This window comes from Scophthalmus maximus, chromosome 8, assembly GCF_022379125.1.
Source record: "Scophthalmus maximus strain ysfricsl-2021 chromosome 8, ASM2237912v1, whole genome shotgun sequence".
In the NCBI taxonomy this organism is placed as follows: domain Eukaryota; kingdom Metazoa; phylum Chordata; class Actinopteri; order Pleuronectiformes; family Scophthalmidae; genus Scophthalmus; species Scophthalmus maximus.
The window spans coordinates 7,657,501-7,678,529 of NC_061522.1; the positions used below are offsets into that span (position 1 = coordinate 7,657,501).

Below are 21,029 nucleotides of genomic sequence, written 5' to 3' on the forward strand. Positions count from 1 at the left end.
TTTGAGCTGCTTCCACAGTGACTCGGTGGCCCCTCAGAATCTCTGAACGTCTCAAATCAAAGACACATTTCTGACAGTGCTAACGGCAGCATGTGTCAGAAGAAAAAAAAAAAAAAATAGACAGACTGCTCCGAATTACTCTATGCAGGCACAGACATGCATTACTTTTATATTTGAATAAAAAGTCCTCAGTCCAGAAAGAAATGTATCCTCACGTGTCTTCCTTGGAAGCTGCATATGTATATAAGTACAACATGAAATGACATGAAATGACAAAGCTTAGTGTAAAACTGCTTTCTATAAACACCATTCTCTCCCATATATTATTACGCTTAAAAAAATAAACCCTCCTCTATGATAACAATAGTAATGCTATAGTTTTTTTTTTTTTGCAATGCTAAGTATTACTTAGGTAAGCTCTATTGGAAATATACATCACTGCGCTAGCTCTTCCCTTTTTTTGAGTCCAGGTTCAGTTTCAGTGTGTGACACAATGAAAGGAGTTTGTTGAACCATACCGTGCTAGTGTGGTGTGTATGTGTGTCTCTTGTGTGTGAAACTACTACTCTCAATACGCTTTTTAATAAATGTTTAAATTCATTTTGTATAATAAAGTGAATAAAAACAAAAATGAATACAGTGCATGGGAGCTAACAACTCCGTTCAGATTGTATGAAACTGGCTTTGACAAAGTAAAATGTTCTCACTCAGTCGTTCCTATTCCTGTGAGGTGACAGTCCTCTGTGGTAGATCCATTCTGTACATTGATAGCAAAAGTGTTGGAAAACAATGTACACATACTGTATACAGTCATAGCTTTTTATGACAATGTGCCCGCAAACTAAATACAACGTCAAAAGTGAGACAACATGGTTTATCCCTCTTGTATGAGGGCCTTTAGAATAGTCAAGCACTGTGGGCTCTGACCCATGGTTCTCTAGACTTGTCAGCCTTTTAGAGCTGAAACTGAGGTTCCTTCAAAGTCTGTGTATTGTGTGTTGACATTTATTTTGGGTTCTGGGTACTCAAGGGACCATGAACACAATTTGGATCTTGAGCCATGCCACTCCTCACAATTTGAATCCTTAGAGAATCCCTGAACAATCAACTGTCTCCACTGAAATGCCTTAAACTCCATCTTTTTTTTTTGGGGGGGGGGGGGGGGGGGGGGGTCTTGAGTAAGGCGACAGATAGCCCCTGAAAAGATCCAAAGTCTCAGGTCAAAATGGTCTATTCCTGTTGGAGCTCCTGTTCCTGTGGAGGCAGACGTTTGCTGAACGAGAGAGGAAACATATTAGTGGAACTTCCATAACTTGGCCATGCTTGTCAATCATCTCGCTGCTGTCTGCAGGTCTGTCTGAAATGTGAACACGGCTTGGATGCCAGGCCCGGTCCACAAGAGCGAGTAGCTTATAGGTGAAAAGAGGACCGGTTCATTTTTGGTGATGTTGATGAAAAGAAGTCTGACGGGGATCCTTTGTGTGTGTGTGTATTCGTATGTTATGTGTACATGCCTGTGTGGGTGTGAGGGATGATAAGAGGCCATATTAAGGGCACCTCGATAGAGTTTGCTGGTGGTGGTAGGTAGATTTATGTCAACTTGAGGATGATGGTGGGGAGCAGCCCCCCTTTGCGCACCCCTATACGATATAGCTGGTCAGGTCTAGGAGGTACGAGGTCATGTCAATGATGTGGTCCAGTATACCGTCTTTTTCCTGGTCATTGGGCATACCCCGCTCACTCTTCTCGCACTGGGTGCCGGAGTAGCCGCTCTTGCACAGGCACTTGTTGGGCTCCATACAAACTCCCCCATTGCGACAGACTGGTTCACATTTGGCTGCGTCACAGGGAGGGAAAATAGAGACGATTAAAAGTCGTGAAAGAAAACACACGCTGGTGTTCTGGGGAATTCATTCAAGTCCAAAAAGAGATCAACTAGGTTTTTGATGATTTATGGATGTTTGTCCAGATGATACTGCTCAAGGTACTCACCAACTCGACAGAAAAGTCCCTCCCAGCCGGGGCTGCAGCAGCACTTGCCAGTAGGAGTGCAGTGTCCGTTCTTACAGTGTCTGGAACAGGCTGTCATCAGCAGCTCTGGAGGCTCCACCGGACGCTGGCACTCCTTAGGGGCATGAGGCCTGCAACAGTTGTCAAAAAGTAGGAGGGAAAGTCAGAATGTGGTTGACACAAGCGTCCACGTGGCATGGTTACAAATTAAACATGTTGGTGGATATTATGGTGACTAAGAGTTCAGTCTTGAGTTCCACAGCGAAAATGTGAGTTCATTTGGTGGGAATGACCGGTATAGATGGGTGTCATCTGCGTAGCATCGAGAAGCCATGCAAGCAGATAACTGGACCCAAAAAAGTGGAGCATATTATGAAGAGAAGGGGCCCCAACATCCAGCCTTGGGGCACCCCTTTGGGGAGGGGATGGGATAAGGACATCTGACTTGGCCAGAACACGTTGCACTTTGCCCATATTGGAGCGTACAGATGGCAGGATGCTGTAATCCACCGTATGAAAAGCTGCCGATAGATCTAGCAAGATAAACTTCAGCAGGGTCGAGTGAAGGCTGAGTGGTTCAGAGAAATGGCAACTCATCCGACCACCTTTTCAGTAAAGGAGGCAAAGATATCCGTTTAAAGGTTAGTGTCTGGTGGAAGTATGAGTAAATTTTAAAGGTGAAAATTTATGGTGGCAAGGTGGAAAATAGGATTATAATCTCAGATGATATGCAAGGATTCACCATCAACTTCCATCAACTTCTGTAAATAACAATTACGTAGGAATACAATTGTTTTTCTTTCTAGATTCCTAGATATTGTAGATTCATAGCATGTCAGTTGTGAATGTCCTGTCTAAATTGAAGTTAAACTGTACAACTGGAACAATATCCATATTAAGTGTGGTGATTTTATTATTTTGACTCGTTTTATTCTTAAATTCTCTCTACTTGAAGAACAAAACAAGGCACAGGGTTAACATAAGGTTCGCATACAAACATGATTTGAAAAACACACACACACACACACACACACACACACACACACACACACACACACACACACACACACACACACACACACACACACACACACACACACACACACACACACACACACACACACACACACACACACACACACACACACACACACACACACACACACACCATGTGCGTAAAGTCTGAAAACCACAGAGACATACTGTGATCGTTCCATATTAAGACAAACAACCAGACACGCACAGCAGCAAATGGGCTGAAACAATCATTTCATATCACGCTCTACAAATCTGGAAATAATACAGCGGGGGTGTAATCAAGGTCAAATGTGAAGCGTGCGTTACCGCCTGTCGCCCACTGGCCACACACACACACACACACACATTTGTCTATGTGTTTGTATTTGTGGAAGAGAGAAAAACAGAAATAAAGATATATATAGCTGATGGCTCTGTTGTACTAAGGAAAAAAGCAAATTAGTCATCAATGTTTGTTGGACATTGAAGGACACACACTCACAAGGTATCGATTAGTGTGTGAGTGTATTTATACCCTCATTGCTTCCCTCTCTAGAACAAATGTTTAATCAGCAGTAGAAACCAAAACCAGGTGGAGGTTGTACATTCTCCAACCAGGGTGATATAACAAATGAAATCAGCAACGTCTTTCATTATCCGTATTACACGTGTGATTGCAATCACTCTTAGATGCTCTCAGTGTCTCACCTGTGCTGACCTATACTCGCACAGTAAATTTTATTTTTCTACTTCCTACTGTACATGTTTGACTTTGTGGAAAGCTACAGATTTCAGGTTCCACTAAAAAAGCTGTCAGCCAGTGAATAAAAGAGCGTAACTACAAAGTTGTGAAATGACGACCGCATTTATTTAACTGCGTGAGTGTTTACTTCCCAGTTTGAAAAACATGTTCAAAGGGCTCTGACAGTCACACCGACCGACGCCACTGTGACTGTGTGCGTTAAGGTTGCTTTCATTTTGGAGGATGGATGGTGGATGGGAAGGTGGGGTGTGTGTGTGTGTGTGTGTGTGTGTGTGGGGGGGGGGGGGGGGGGGGGGGGGTTGATTCCCATGCTCCCATCAGCACCCAACTCCAGACTCCATCCACACTGGCTTTGTTGTTGCAGGCTGCATGTAGTTAAAAAAAAGGGCGAACGAGGGAAGCAAACAGAAAGAGAGGGAGAGAGAGAAAGCGTAAGAGTCCCTGGAGGATTGGGGGGGTCTGCAGCTAACACTGTTAATAGTAGACAGGGGTCAGCAGCGCTACTAAACAGTTTGTACGACTGCCAGGGTGGCTGTGAAAACAGCACCTGCTGGTAGCGCCACTTGACAAAGGCAGCTGGGTCAACAGCCACTGTGGGAATTCATCAACTTTGGGAGGGGTGGTGTATGTGTGAGAGCGAGGGACCGGGAGAAGGGTGACGGTGCTCACACACGAGGTAGTTACATTGACAGAGAGCGAGATGACGATGATGATGACGACAAAACTCGGATGAATGAAATCGCAGCTCACGACCATCAATAGAAAATTGGAATAGAGCAGAAAAGCCAGCAAAGTGCATGACTGCAAACGTGAGGCGGAGAAATAGGAAGAGTGACGTGGGTTAAGAATGTCGTTCTGTCTTTACATCAGCTAAACATTAACATATCTAAACACTGACTCCCATTTAGATCTGTGCCATCAGACCAGTGAGGATGGACCGCCTCAAATTTGTTCCTGATCTATTTGATTAATATGTTTTCTGTTATTTCTGTGTGTGTGTGTGTGTGTGTGTGTGTGTGTGTGTGTGTGTGTGTGTGTGTGTGTGTGTGTGTGTGTGTGTGTGTGTGTGTGTGTGTGTGTGTGTGTGTGTGTGTGTGTGTGTGTTTAGCTTGTTGGCTCGCAGGGCCTATTTGATTGACATGAGGTATATGTGAGAAAAGGGCTGTGGAGTGGTGTACATTGTGCACACTAACAATGGCTTAATCAAACGGCCCAGTGTGGTCTCTTTTGCTGTTTTGTCATCCGACTCCATTGTTTGGGGGCTTCTTTTGTAGCTTCATTCCCTGTTTTAATTGTGCAAGAAATTTACTGTGTATTGTAGGAGCCAGGGCTATTCAGCGCGACTGGCAAGCAGCTTTGTCAAGGGGAGGACCACAGCAGAGATGTAGGAAGATTTAGGAGGGATAGGAAAATAAAGGAAAGGGTTTTTTTTTTCTTCTTCTTCTTTCTGCAGCGCGCTGGGAGCTAGCATACCACACGCTCACACAGGCTCGCAGATGTGCACGTTCGCGTGTACCCACCACCCACACAGTAAGACAGAGAGGCACACATACGAGCGCCCACAGTTTCCTTCCTTCTCCTGCACATCCAATGACTTGTGACTTTCATGGCTGATGCAGTTCGTTAAAAAAAAAAACGTCCCAGGACCCTATGTGAAGTCCGGAGTCGTCTTAAGGTCTCTGCTCGCCGTAATTCAAAATGTGCAGCATTGCAGCTGGTAAAAAAACGGAACGTGTAAAAAAAAGTCTGTCATAATAAAGCTTCCCTTTTCTCCTCTGTGGTGAAGGGCAGTAACAAACACAATAGCAAAGTGCATTTTACACCAGAAATCAGCAGGAGGTTTGGCTCTATGTATCGATATCAGGCTATTGCCAAGGACCAACTGGAAGAGTGAGGCAGATTATGTTCACGCATGGATGGAGGGCAACATGTGCCTTTTGAGTTATGATATTAAAGACATGCAACTTTATTATATGGCTCCCGTGGCGTATTACTTATCTGAAACAAATCCCTGTCTTGTGCTGTATCATAGTGTCATTGTTTGTTAGCATGTTTCTTCTCTCAAAAAGAAAGGCGTCTTTTTCTAGCATTTTTTTGCTCCTGGCATAAATATAATGCTCTCACTGTACAAATAATTATGTTATTAAATGCAGACTCCCTGGGACTGAAAAGCAGCCAAACTTGCCAACAAATACCTGCCTACAGTATGGGAGGAATCAAACTGTGGTTTCACTCCATTTGAGGACGACTGCTTTGTTCAGTTACTGTTAAAGGGAGATTATTGAAAAGCAAAACAACATTGCATTGTCTCAAATCATACTGTACATTTATCTACACATTATACTCTTAAATTACTACTATTTTTGATAATCCCAGAAAGCCTGTTCATGTTTTATGTAGAATAATTTGAATATACTTGTCTTTTCCTTAAATAAAACATACATGCATGGCTGCTTCTTTACCTTTGGGATTAACAGAAGAGAATTGAAACTCAGAGGTTCAGTTGTTCTGAACCTTTAAACGCATCTCAAGGTCATCGTATGGTGTTATTATGAGCAGACACATTTCTATCCCATTTCTACACCACAAACAAGAACTGTCATGCTTTCTCTCTCTGTCTGCCTCTCTCTTTCTCACCACACACATTCAGCATGTTTCAAAATGCATGGTGGCCTATTTATTATTGGAGGGGTACTCAAACTGACAAACAAATACCTAGAAATGAAGTCATCTGGTCAGGACATGTTTACACAAATACTGCTGAGGGATTTTATGGCTGATGTTTCCCTGTAAGCCTTTACAGCTCACCCGAACAGTCCCCCTCCCATGTTCCCAAACACAGTTGATCAAAACACAGCGCTAGATGCTATACTGGACCACAAAAACCACCATACCCTAAAACAAACCTCTTTCGGAGAAGGCTGCATGGTCCAGATGTCCCTGCAGTATGAAAGAGAGAAAAAAAAAAAGGGGAGGACCACCAGACTTGATAACGCGCTGAGGTCAGACACGTTAGCTACCCCATTTACTCTCCCCTGTCACCCCCTCTCCATCCTCCCTGTAACAAGATCCTAATAACGGAGCCAGAATGTACTAGGAGTCAAGAATCCAACACCACAGGGTCCACGCAGACTAAACAAGTCCAGCTGATGGTGGTGGAAAGAATTGTTCTCCAGGAGAAATGCATCCAATGGCCATGCCAGAAAACATAAATATGGAGTGGGCCACCAGGGCCCCTTTGAAACATCTGTGGTGTAATTAATTGCGCTAATGCCTGGGTGGCACTGTCGTCACCCAGGAATAATCAGCTGTGGATACGTTTCTATTATTGTTTGAGGCATGCAAATTTCGCTCTCTCCACGCCTGCTTCTCTTACATTATCTGCCTCCCTTAATCAAATCTGGTCCGGCCTAAAGAAATATTATTCGTTTGGAACCTTCCCTGTGCATTCAGTAAGTCCACAGTTGGACACGACCCACTTACTGACCTGAGCAGACGGGCCAACCCTGGTAGGATCTCACTCTCTCAGCTTCCTACAATACGGTTCTGGTGAGAAGATTTAAATATGGAGGGGGAGCATCTTAAAAACCAAAGAAGTGATTGATTTCAATTACAAAGGCTGCTTATGTTTGCAGGGATTTCTTTACTGCCGGAGTAAATTATCAAGACAGAAAAGCTCATACATCCCTGCTGTATCGTGTGAGATAAATTCATGCCCTGTCTGCATATTTTGGGACTTGAGTGACAAATGTTGACCACTTGCATGTACTCGGCTTTGCACAAACAGTTTACAGATCCATCATTATGGCAAGGATTTCCATACTGTAATGCATATGGTAAGTATTATGAAACAGTGACACACACACACATTCACAAACACACACACATACACACTTGAATTATGAAGTTGCACTTGTGCACACATTCCAGTTGTTTAACATCAAGTAATTAAGCACTAGCCTGCACGGACATGGTCTGGATTGCACCACTCCAAGACTACTGCAGCGTTGTTGAACTCCAATCACATAATGAAAAATAAAACGTCCACAATACATTATAAGTATGACCATGTGCATACGTTTTCGACATGTGCTTCAATAGAATGAGTGGAGGTCTCTTTGCTTGACAACAGGTGTCTTTGTATTTCCCTCACTCTCAGCAGAATAAAAACCCTGCTGTCCGAAAATAACCATCGGGCAATAGTTACTAAAGTGAACGTGGCCAGCATTTGTTTTGGCCAAGGCAGATGGTGATGTGATGACTTGTCGAAGCGGCATAAAGGTTCTGGTCCCAGCGATATGTTAAATGAGTGGGAAGGGGACACGTGTGAGTTAAGAGCACTCCAGCAGGAAAATTTGAAAGAAAAAAAGTCACCACTGTGAAACGTTATTATTGATCCATGCATGTCAGATCTTCATATGCAGTTTGTGGGATTATCATGGTCACACGATAAAATTAAGCCAGCATGAAATCAGGGGTGGTTGGCTAGTTTGTTGGAGTCTCATTAGATGGCATCTATAAGTAATAAGACTCAGCTCTATACCACCATATTCTACAAACAAATGAGACTGCCCCCAAAAGCAAAATAATACGTTTTGATTGTACCTTTTCGGATCCATCAACTTGTAGAGTTTCCCACTGTGTGACTGTGCCAGGCTTTTGCTGCTTGCCAGTATGTAGACTTCACCTGAAAAAGAGAGGAGAAGTTACACCACAAAATCCATCTGCACGATTTGCAATACATCTTTTTCTAATGTGCTGAATACTTCCCAGTGATTAACCTCATGCTTGAGGTCACAAACATGTGCAATAACACTTAAACATGAGAAAAGGAGACAAAAAGACAGGACTAAGGACGAGATGAGGAGAAGCGAGCATAGCTAAAGCTTCTGCAATGCTGCACTTGCCAAAGGACTTGCAGAAAGAGTTTAATGGGACAATTGGATACTCATGACTGGGAACCAGGCGGATAATTTAATGAGGAAGAAGCCTGCGAGAAAATTCCATAAGGGGACAAATTGTAAACATGTGCCCCCCCCCACACACACACACACACTTCCACGAATCTTGCACCACTTGCAAATCATGATCAATCGCAGGGATCTTTAAATGCCTCATCAAATAAGTCCAACACCTGGCCAAAGCTGTGATTACACATTTCTGATGGCTGTGTCGGTGATCCACATCATATGTTCATTGTAATCAGAAACACCAGGGCCGACAGTTAATAATTCTGTGAGACGTCTTGTGGGGGTCAAACTGATTAAATGTTCTGTATCATACTAACCCGCTCACCTCAGATCACCCTTTCTTATCTTAATTCTGCAGCCACCAGGTAAACAGTAACACATCTCTTTACCCGTCCAAAACACTGCCTTGTAGGTGGCCCAATAAACTAAGTGGGTCTTTGGAGTATCATTGCTATTTTATGGAAATGACAATTAATCCCTCAGGAATTATATACTATTTAATATCCTGTTGGGAATGTGCCACAGGGGTAAAGTCAGTTTTCAATGTCTTCCTGCTAGGTGTTAAACTTTCCATGATATAAATTAAAATATGAAAATTGATAACTGACTCTAAGCCAGGACTTTTCCAAGGTTTTGACATCCACTATTCGTCATTTGAAGTAAAAAAGTTGTCGAGGGTTCCTGTTGTAAAAACCTCTGAGTAAGTTCAGAAACGAAACAACAGAAGCAAGAATAAGCAAGGAAAAGCAAGACTGAGAATTCAAGACGAGACGGAAAACAAAAATAATCAAATTCCTCTTCATCGTTGCCCCACTAACCCTGTTCATCCTCTCCGAAACCCAAGATGTGTCCCATGAGCATCGAGCCGCAAGATCCAGCCGAGCCCAGACACAGAGCTTTCTCCTGCCACTGTTCACCAGTTGCTGATGTTGACAACGTCGACTTCTGGAGGATTCGCAAGTTACTGGGGCAAACAAAACACATACACAGAGTAGGGTTATTTACTACAGTTACTGCTGTGTCTGTAAATCTCATATAGACTGTCAGATGACAATGAAAAATATCCCATTTCTTACACTTATGAAATACAATGCATTTAATTTGCAGACGACTTTAGAGCTGAGATCTGGAAACAGGGACAACTTTTACTTCTCACAACAAGGTTCACTGACCCATTTTCCTTTTCCACCTTAAGTCTTAAATGGCGTTATTAAAGACCTCTGCTTTTGGTTTCAAAATAAACAATAATGCTGGAGCCTTCGCTTAGCCACAACAAAATGCCTCCAAATTGTAAAGAGGCACAGAATTAACTGACCACACACTAAAAAGCAAACTTGTTTCCCCCCATGTGCGAGGAACTTTGTTTACTTTGGCACGGCAATGCTAAGGACACATTCTGAGTTGTGTTGATCTAAAAAGAGAATAAAGATGTTTCTAATAACCCTAGAATCAACTGAACTAGGACACCAGATGACACCACAAGATGAAGCTCATATAATGTATGAAAAATAAAAATGGAAGGAAGGCCCAGCTTTCTGACATCCGTGTACACAGGGAGTCTATGAAGATTTCACAGTATCGCAACTTAATGCTCAGTTAGATTATTAATCAGGACCGTTTCAATAGTCAGCCGTTTCTCTTACTCACCCATTTTTATCTCCAAACACATAACTGCCGTACAGTCTTCGTGACTGGCAGCCCCTGTAGATGAAGCCTCCCACAGGTGGTGCCCCTCCACTGGAGTGCAGGTCATACACAGAAGGCTCATTTTCTGAGGGACAAGGATGTAAAGGTCTGATTTAGGCACTTCTTATTATGCCGGTTATTGTACGTCACCAGCAGATGGTTTTATCATAGTATATTCCGTCTCACTGAGAACCAAGTCACTAATCACAATATTCATGAATCTGCATCCTTCAGGGGCTATCATTTACTGATTTACTTAAAGGTGTATTACTGTTAATGTCTATAGTAAGTGTTGTTTTGTTTGTGTGGGAATAGAAATAAAGATTGAGTGTATGGTTGTATGGTTCTTATTAGAGACACACATCAATCTGAGGCAGGTGAAGTTACCCAAAGAAAAAATGGTCAGTCTTGTTATAAATGGGACAGAAAAATAATTGAAGACTTCTTCTTCTTTTTCTTCTTCCTGGGATGTTGAGGCCATGTGGCACATTTTTTAAAAACAATTGACTTGGCAGGGGGAAATAAAAATTGGAGGTTTGCTGCCTTTAAAACTTTATGATCCAAGACTCAGTCTGCTAATTTCCCAACTGTAGCCACTTTGGAGTTTGGACAACTGGCTAAATAAGGGATCTAGCCAAGTGAGAGTTGGTCTGTGACAAGAACCAGCACACTGAATTACTGTAGTGAGAGATCAAGGCTGTAGGATTCCATTGGGTTGCCAAAGCAACTCTCATAGTGGAAAAAGATAACCAACCCAGTGTGATTTCAAACCAACAGCGCCAATTAGTTTTCTTTGTGGAAAGAAGTAGGCAAAGCATTGTCGAGGCACTGGTGTTATTGATTATTTTTCTTCAATGTGGGAAGAAATGGGCCCCTGTCAGCTGTGCTTTCAACAATGTTAAACCATCATCTCGACAGTGACTGTTGTTGACAGCTTTAAATCTTACTTGTGGACAAATTCTCACATTCCCTCAGCAAATCTAAAATCCACAAGGGAGGAATCGTATTGGGATCACACAATTTTCACATTAAAACTTCACAGTCTCTGCGCTCAACCCGGTGTGTGTTTTCTGAACGTGTTGCCAAAATACCATGTTCTTACAAAATGAAAGACATTTGTGAAAACATGTCAGTTTTAGCTGAAACAAATCCGAAAAGGTTATCCAAGAGGTTTATAGATGTTCATTTCTTTCTCAAGACGTAATGCCATCAAACAAAACCCAGGCAAAGATTGCACTCAGTTGCCTTTATCGTGAGCTACATCAATATTGCAAAAATGATGAACTCCTTCCAAGATTAAAAAAAAAACCTTTGGAAAATGTCATTGAAGTTATCACCCACCATAATCTTTCCCCTTGGTAATCTCCAGTATTCTTCCTGAAGTTGCGTTTTTGCCACTGGCATCTGTACAGAGGATTAAGAGACTCCCGTTTTCCATCTGAAGCCGATCAACTGCACACCTACAGAACAGGACACCAGGCATAAATACAGGAGTATCTGAAGTGATGTCTTGACACCAGCTAACTACAAGGTAGCATATTGGCAAAAGAATAGCCTGAGTTGCGTAATTCTTTCCGGAATAACAACAATTATAAAACAGGGCATTAGGGGTAGCTGCTATGAAAAATATTTTTTTTTGTTGTATTTTTCAACAAAAAAAAAAGGTACATTTGTTTCACTCACCTGCCTGGGTCATGTAATCCATGGGCAAAGATTTCAGGTGGCTGGTTGGTGCTGTTGAAGTACGGGTTGTTTCGCGGTATGGAATAGGGTGACGTACAACAGTCTGTGTCCACATCGACCCGTAGGACGGACCCTGTGAAATCACTGCATTCAAACACACAAACAAAAAAACATCTTCACAATGGTACCAATCTTGAGATTGTAACGTTTATACGTGATTCTTTGACATGGAATTTCACCTGAGTCCATCCATTTCCTCCATGTCATCCAGGGTGATCATGCCATCTCCCAGGATGATGTGCAATAGACCATCAGGGCTGAACAACAGTTGGCCTCCAAGGTGCTTCCTATGCAGCTCCGCTACTTCCATCAGCACCCGGACCGTCCTGGTGTCCACTTGGTTTGGGTTTTTCCTGAGGAAAACATTATCGTTGTCATTTTTGATTCAGTCGATGCAAAAATTACTGTTGCCATGCGGCAAAGTGACTAATATGACAGTGACAGTTGGCCTGAAAATGTCCCTCGATTGTGAGAGAGGCCACAGAAGAAATTAAATTTAAATATGTGGCATAAGACATGATTTCATACATGAGTAGACACTCTGATTACTTTAAAGGATAATGGTGTTGGTGGGTGAAATGATACCATGAATAAGAAAAGCTGACGTGACATACCAAACAAAATCCCACATTAAATGAGATTAAAAACTCTTGTCGTCTGGAGACATTTAGTCTGAATCTATGGCAATACCTCATTCAGTTAAAGACAGTGGGTGGAACTCTGAAGATGTAACACAGGCTTCAAAATGTTGCACAATTCCTGTTGCAAAGTGAGGATTTGGCTTCACGGTATCAGTTGCAAATATTTAATGATGCGTTATTTTGGGTAGTTTTTGAAAAACTGTTTGCCAAAGGAAAAAAAAACAACTTTCTTTAACTATCGTCAAATACTTTAAGTGTCATTTCTCGAGTGGACCCTCAAATTAAAGACTATATGCTGCAGTCACAAAGACTGCATGCCAAGGCTATAATTAAGATTAGATCATTAAGTTAAACACACAACTGTGATTATGTAAATTAAAATGTAACACTTAAACACGTTCATGGGAAAATATTGTTTTCTTAATCACAGGTCATTGTGAAGGGTGTGTGAAGTGTCAAGACAGCAAAAGGCAAAATGTCGTTGTCATCAGACAGTGTTGCAAAGGAACAGCACCAAAAGTCAGTTTGCTGGGGTGTTTGACCTACGTTCCAAATCCCTGTAAGACAAAAATTGCTTTCATTCCATGTTTAGAAAAATGACTGTGTCCATGAAGCTTTCAGATTTACTGTAATTAACGTGGTTCCTGGTAAAAAAAAATATGTCTAATGAATGTTGTTAGTTTAAATGGTCATAATGTCAATCCTTGTAGGATTTTGTGATCAGAAAGATTCTCTTTTTGTCACTTATTGCATCGAAAGTGCCAACTGTACCTTTTTATACTATTAAAAAATTAGAAGATGAATGAAAACATACTGAAAGCCAGATTGTGAGAATTTTCACTCACCTCTGTACATCCACACAAACTGACCACATAGTAAAAATCCCTTTTGCCTTTGAAATGTTTTTTTTTTGCAAAGGCAAAAGGTATATAATAATCCACAGTGATTAACAGGTAAATTGGCTTCCGCCCTGAGGCTGCGATCATAAAAATACTTGTATGTGTGCAGTTTTTAAAAACTAAGACGATCTCTGTTTTAGCGCCAAACCAAAAAATAATCCCGGTCAATACAAACGCCTGAAAAAACATATCACGTTCTCTGGGCATGTGGGTGCCGGTGTAAACAGCAGGCAGATTTTCTACTCTGCAGTTGGTTGCTTAGTTACAGATAATACTATGAGTGAGAAACAACAATGGTGAAAAAGTAAGAGCGGAGATTTCTTTCACTGGGCAAACGACAAGGTGGAACGGTTACGGATAGTAATTGCTAGCCAGGCTTTGCAATCACCGCTTCAGTGCAGACGACTGCGTCGTAATTTTTTCTAAACTTTTCGGTTTTTTTGCCCGGCCCAGACTACAACGTAGCCCCAGAGTTTTCAAGCTTCTCTTTTTTAATGGACGCTTGAAAACTCTGGAGTAGTGTGGATGGCAGGCCTAAACGTAGCAGCAGTGATATGTGAAACGTAGTAATGTGGATGTAGCCTGAGGCAGGTGAAGTTTATGTGTCCTTTCAGGCATTGAGCTTTGAACACTCACACACACACACACACTTCTCCCATTACCTTGAAACGGTGTATTCAACCACACGGAGAATGTGGTCGTGTGGTCCGATGGCCCAGCGCTCTTGGTTGGTGGTGTAGGAGACGTAGAGCTTTCCATTCTTCTTGTAATTGGGGTGGAATGCCAGGCTTAGCAGGCCCCTTTCATCTCCACCCTGCAGTCAGATGAGAAACACAAAAGATCCAGGAGTTAATTATGTCCCTCCTCGGCTTCTGCTTTGGCTGTGTGGGGTTGGAATCACCCCCCTCGGTCATCTTCATCATCACCAAGAGACCACAACATGAAATCCTCTACACACCGATCACCCCCCACCCACTTTAATTCTTCAACCTCTCTAATCCCTCCTTTTTTTATTTATCCATCACATTCCCTTTCACACCCCTGCTATTCTCTCATTCTTTCTTTTTCTACCCTCGCCTGTTTCCCTTCACACCTTCACCAGCCTCCTTGAATATACCATTACCAACCATTATAAAGCATTTGACTCTGGGTAGAGCTGCACCTCCTCTACAACCCTGCCTTTGCCCAGTCTTCTCTCCAGCCTGGTTATGTGCGCTTGTCCTTAGGGTCGGGGGCCCCTGTGACGCCCCGGCCCTCCCGGTGGCCTCCATTGTGCAGTGATTTGTGTGTGTAATCTTTGGGGGATATCCGTGAATGCTGCGCTGAGTGGCTGAAAGAATTTATTAGCTCACTCACAGTTCATAGAGAGCACAAAAGTGCAGAGTACTTCAGTCCATGCTTTTTGCCCCCCGTCCCCTCGCTCTTTCCCGGGTTTACTCAGAAACCATGCAAAATTCGCTGCTTGGGTGGGGGTGGGGGAGCGAAGTAAAAGAGGAAAAAAGAAAACCTAAACAAGGAAGAAGCTGCCAACTCCCACTGTCTTGGCAACATGTTTAGAAAACATCTAAATTGCTTGTGTAATATGTAAACCTTTGTCTCACCCCGGAGGCCGCTACATCACTTGTCACTACCCTGGTGGTCCTCCCATCATAGTTAGTTGTAATAATCAACTATAGCATTTCATTCCCTAAGCAAGCAAGCAAGCCATGCTGGCCCTTTATTTATGTTGTACTCAGCTTCACCATTTTTTCTTGACAGATAAACTGAATGCCGGGCTCAGGTGTGAAGGATGTTTATAAAGTGGTCCCTGTATGTGAGTGGGTATCGCTCCAAAACAGCTTGGTTCGTTTTCACTTACAGGGTTGTCTCGTCCTTCAGGTATTCACTCTCAGAAGAGTAAAACGAGGGGGAAAAAATCTGTCTTGTTCTGCAGTGGCAGGCTCTTGTCTCTGTCACACGCCAAGGGACTGGATCTCGTAGTTCTGCATGGACTGCGTTAGGCCCAGCCCTGTCAAAGGCAGCAGTGACACAGGCCGCATGCGAATGCACTAGAGATGACTCTTAAGTGAAGGAATGCACTTGAAGTACCAACGAGCAACAACAGAGGCCCACACGATAAGCCAGAGGGGTTCAATAAATCTGAGAGTAAAGTGAAATGTTGTGAAAGTTGACAAATAAATCTCCACGCCAAAAGGCAGAGATCCTCCGCAGCAATTTACGACTAATACTAAATGTCAGATCATTGAAGTCAAATAAAAAAAGGAGTTATGTGGGTGTGGATGCAGAACATTATACAGCTGCATGTTAGTTGGGAGCAGAGGGGACTGCAAAGTTTTATCTTGGAAAAGAAAAACTCTCCACCCCCTGCTGGATCCATATGTTGGATTTGGGGAGGCAGTGACCCACAGCCACAAAACAAACTCACCATATGGAGTGGGTCAATCACCACAATTCCGAACAGGCTTAGATGAGGAGCCAGAGGGGGGACCACCAAGACACACAGTGGTTAAATGGGCTGAAATATTAGCTCCCTCGCTAATGACCAGCTCCTTCAGCAAGAGGCGAACAGCAGAGCTGGCACCAGAGCCGTAAGAAACAAACTTAACCCTAACCCCAACACTGCATCAGAGAGCCTTTCACTGCAGAGGAGGTACCTTGATTAAAAAAGAGAATGTGTCAACTTGACCACTGATCGTGGTAAAATTGCTGCCAAAGCTGCAGTAGGTAAGATATTCTCATTCAGCTCAAAAAACTAATACTATGAATAAACAAGCTTGTCTAGAGAGTGCACAAACTGCAGGTTTCCCAAATTTGCTGTTATATTACTACAACCTAGGCTGTGTTACGCTTCATATTTGCATCATTCAATTCATTTTTTTGTAACTTTTATATGGACTTCACTTCCATCTGCCATCTCCAAACCTCTGTCAAACTATACAAAATACTCGGCTGTGTCAACTTGAATAACAATCCCCTTCATTTTTTCCGCACATCTTTGTCTTTTCTTTTTCTTTTTTTATGACTGCCATCAATTCTTCCACAGCCGGGCAAGGGTTCGATTGAATCTCTCATGAGGTATTATCTCTTCATTTTTCCACAAACACCTGCCTCTGCATTCCTTTTTTCCCTCCAATTCGGTTCTCTGGGGTTCCGGCTCTGGCACTGTCAACGTGTTGGCGTCATTCCACAGAAAGCTGGGAAAGTGAGGTGCAGGGATGAGGAGCGTTTTGTTATCTCACATCTCACGGCACATTACATGGAGTGCTGACCCTGTCCGAGTGGCGGAGGCAATGACACACAGCGCTATGATTTCCAATTCTGCGGGGGCAGCTGTCTTTGAGTGCCGGTGACGCCATGCATTGTTACCCTGAACCTTTTGATCCTTCATCACTGGCTCGTGGGCCCATCCTCCACCAAAAGACATTCCACACGAGTTGACTGGAGCAAAACAATGTCCACGCCCTTCACTCAAAGACCACCTGAAGCCTGTAAGCTCACATGATTAACCATATATTGGGAACCCTCCACCTGTTAATACATTAATCCTACGGCAAATACATTGGAATCAATCCTGTCACCAACCAATATTATGATATAATCCCTAATTATGATATCAAATTTTGGTGGCCAAAATGATCCACAATAGCAATATTATCGCAATATATGCAGAACATTTTTAAATTCATCTTTAGCTTTTTTATTGTGTGTTTTGTCTCTTTTTTGACAATTTACACGACAAAATGCTAAAATTTCGGCCAGATATTTTGCAGCATTACAGCAAAGAGATGTGTCAATTATCTAAGAGACACTTATATTAAATTATTTATACCACGTTATAATATGTATAACGTGGTATATACATATTAATAGCATATCAATTCTACATTTTTTTTTGTTAATTTCCAGATTATCATGATTACCGGTTGCCTGCTACATGTCTGTGAGAGCACTTCAGATGTCATGAGCAGACATCCCACTGTCTGAGGATAATGGTGAGATCAACCAGAGTGTGACCCCACCCCAGCTTCTCGGCAGGGAAAATAGAGAGGATGAGTAAGGTTACTTATTTTAGTCTGTATTGGAGCAGCCCCGAGTCTCTGATGACACCGAGAGTGCAGAGCAGCAGACAGAAAGAATAACATGAGTTGAGTTATTCGTTTTAACGCTGACATATTTTATGTCCCCCCCCCACACACACTCCTGTTAAACAGGCTAAACGGTAAGCTTTGGTGTGCTGCTCACAGATGACTACTGTCACCATCAACTACTGTCACCATCAAACATGTGACCCTTGAGTGTCTTTCCTGAAGCTGTGCAAAGCCAGATGTTGCCATTGTTTGAACAGAGGATGCAGCTTAGTGTCTAACAAAAAACACGATATATCACAGAATATAGAGGTTTACAAGCATATCAAAGAGTATAATATTTAACTATTCTATGTACATATTTATCTAAATCAACCAAATATTGTATGCTGGAAGTTTTGCTATTGACAAAACACACAGACCCGAGGAGATGGGAGTCGTACAAAACCTGCATCATACTCATAATTTAACTCAAGTCATCTTAATTAACTTAAGTTTTATTTAGTTGCCTGCTGGTTAATTTTTCATTCATGGTGGTGACAGAACTGTATGTATTGTTGAGACTATAAGTTGTAATTGACTGTATTTTCATATTGTATGGTATGTTTTGTAAATAGCTAAACAAGAAAACTCACTGACTAGAGTGTTTCTCTCTCTACTGTGTTAGATGTGGAGCTTGCATGTCTGAACGCTGCAGTGTAAAGAGTTAAAAATACTGAAAAAAATTAAAGTTGTAACTAAAAACTTTTCAGTATGTATCATTGACAAAAATGTTGTGTGTGTGTGTGTCTGCAAGCGTGTGCGCGTTTGGTGGTGGTGGTGGGGGCTGCAGTACAGAGATTGAATTTCAGGAGAAGAACACCCACAGTGCAGCAAGGAGCCCACACCACCGCAGTGGAGCATTGTTTCTGTGCAGTTCAGCTTAATTGGCACCGGGGGAATCCATGGAAGGAGGGGGATAGAAGAGCAGGAGGAAACACAGAACATTACAATCAAAGCATGTGCATGGGTCCGATGATAAACCTGTTATCTGCCTCGTCCCCTGGGTGCCTGTGTTCCTCTCTCTGTATAGAGGCAGCTCCATCCTGTTGATGCTGCCAGTAAACACCTCAGCCCTCCCCTTGTCCCGTCCACCCCGTGTGGCTGGGAGCCCGTTCTGGCAGCCAACATCCCAGAATAGGACCCCTGGGGCCTGCGGGGGATTGAGCCACGTCTAATTGTCATGATGACTTTATCCACAACCAGTTTGGTTTGAATCATGATAAGAAAGCTGAGCTGAGTATCCTGCAAGGGGCAGTTGCATATTCAAATGCTTTGCTCCGTTTGACTCCTCGTAAGCAAGGGGTCTTGTCAGTGGAGGAGCAGGAGGCATGCATGATAGATGAACTTCCTGTCTGGAAGTGTGCCTCCTAAACATCCCAGCTACCCCATCTCCCTGTGCGATCTAAACAATTACTGAACAATTTCCAAATTCAAAATCCAAGATCCAGTTATGATTTTGGATAAGAAAATAAATAGCAAGTTACTCCGGAGATTAGATTGATTTGAGAGAGAAGTGCCACACCACGACAAACATACTCTATGAGACAACTGATAAAATTCCAGCATCTGCAATAGCCTCAAAAGATACTGTATAGATGAGAACAGATTTACTTCTTCATTAATTTTTACTGCCTTGCCAGTGTTTATTTTTCTCAGATAGGGCGTAAAACACACGTAGAAGATGTGTTTACTTGCCCCTGACATCCTGTCAAGCAGACGAGGTAAATGCAACATCGGTGCTACTTCCTGTCGGAAATACAGACACATCAGTCCGTTGGGTTCTACTCTCTCTGTGCTGCAAATTACTCAACCCCCATACATTTTTTTAAAGAGAGAAAGACATGGCAAAAAAGTATCACAGACACCCGATAAAAAAGCTTTTTCGTTGAAGTGAATAGAGTTTAGACAAGGTTGCAATTTAAACCAAAGAGAAAATTGTTTAACTGTCATTCCAGAGTTAGTCACTATTTAAAGTATTGAGTAAGTCACCAGTGAAATTCCTTACAGGAGCAATGTGGGAGAGATTAAGAAAGCTGTTAACCCATCTTGTGAGAATTAGCAGAAAATTAGCAGTGAGCACAATGTGCACTGTACATACAGTTAATTGGGAGATAATAACATAATGATTAGCTGTGATCACATTTGATGAATGACTGCTTGTTTGGTGCACTTACATAATTGAATGCTAATAGTGAGCAGGCACCACTTTCAAGGGATTTGTCTTGGCTGGAAGTGTCCCTCGCACGTTTACATAGGTGCAAACAGTAAAGACCAGGATTGTATCTGTACCAAATTACTTCCCTAATATAGAAATATATCAAAAGATTATTTCATACTCCCTCAGCCAGGTAACTTCCCTTAACTCTTTCTTGCTGACATCTGTGCTCAAACCACATCCATACTCTCATACCACCGATTCAATTCCTTAGGATCAGTCCTACCTTCAGGCCGCTCTGCACCAGCTTGTGGATGTCCAGGAAGGGCTCCTTGATTAGCTCGAGGTCATGGTTGAGTATCCTGACAGTTCCCTCCCGCTCCAGGACAAAGAGCCGCTGAGATCCGTCCCCACAGTGCAACACGGCCACCGGCTGCCTCAGACCACTCAACACCTCATGGGCACAGTAGCAGTTGTGTTTGTGTTTCCTGGGTAACGAGGAAGATACAGAAGATCAGAGACTGACAGTGGCGGTGAATTAATCCACTTATAAGTTGGAAGGGACATGAGAAAATGTGAATCTGTCACTTTGCTGTTTAGGGGAGTAAATACGACAACGACTCTATCAAAGTGTGCTCTTTCATCTCTTCTGCTATCATTTTTGCTGGTTTACTAATTTGGTGATTTTGCCATTTGCCAAGGTGGGGGAAGAAACAGTGGAGCAAGAGTGTCACTGACAATCCAAACACATCGACTGTGCACCAGCCTGAACCCCCCAGCGCACTGCACACCATTGATCTGAGCCATTTTTATGATCTAAGTTGGCAGAGGATTATGTCTGCCTTTATTTTTTTACATAAATTATGCATTCTTAACCAGGAAAAAAAAAATCCAGTTTTTCATCCTGTCTTATTCCAACCAGTATCCCTCAAATGTAAAAACGTGTGGTCAGATTTTCAATCTGCAGTCTTTAATATGAGAGATAAAGTTTGAATGTGTACCACTATATCAACACACA

At 42.5% G+C, this 21,029-nt stretch overlaps 1 protein-coding gene across 2 annotated transcripts in view; it reads right to left on the reverse strand.

The window, feature by feature from the left end:
• LOC118312719 (hedgehog interacting protein) overlaps window positions 1-21,029 on the reverse strand; it is a 32,618-nt gene that overhangs the window by 702 nt on the left and 10,887 nt on the right. For both annotated transcript variants that reach the window (XM_035637552.2, XM_035637553.2), the window contains exons 4-13: window positions 20,298-20,499; window positions 14,392-14,543; window positions 12,369-12,542; window positions 12,130-12,273; window positions 11,788-11,906; window positions 10,408-10,531; window positions 9,579-9,724; window positions 8,396-8,477; window positions 1,993-2,141; window positions 1-1,837 (exon numbers count right to left, since the gene is read on the reverse strand). The exon at window positions 1-1,837 is cut by the window's left edge and continues 702 nt beyond it. In XM_035637552.2, coding sequence (XP_035493445.2) covers window positions 1,641-1,837; window positions 1,993-2,141; window positions 8,396-8,477; window positions 9,579-9,724; window positions 10,408-10,531; window positions 11,788-11,906; window positions 12,130-12,273; window positions 12,369-12,542; window positions 14,392-14,543; window positions 20,298-20,499 — 1,489 coding nt within the window. In that variant the 3' untranslated portion in view covers window positions 1-1,640. The remainder of the gene's footprint in view (window positions 1,838-1,992; window positions 2,142-8,395; window positions 8,478-9,578; window positions 9,725-10,407; window positions 10,532-11,787; window positions 11,907-12,129; window positions 12,274-12,368; window positions 12,543-14,391; window positions 14,544-20,297; window positions 20,500-21,029) is intronic.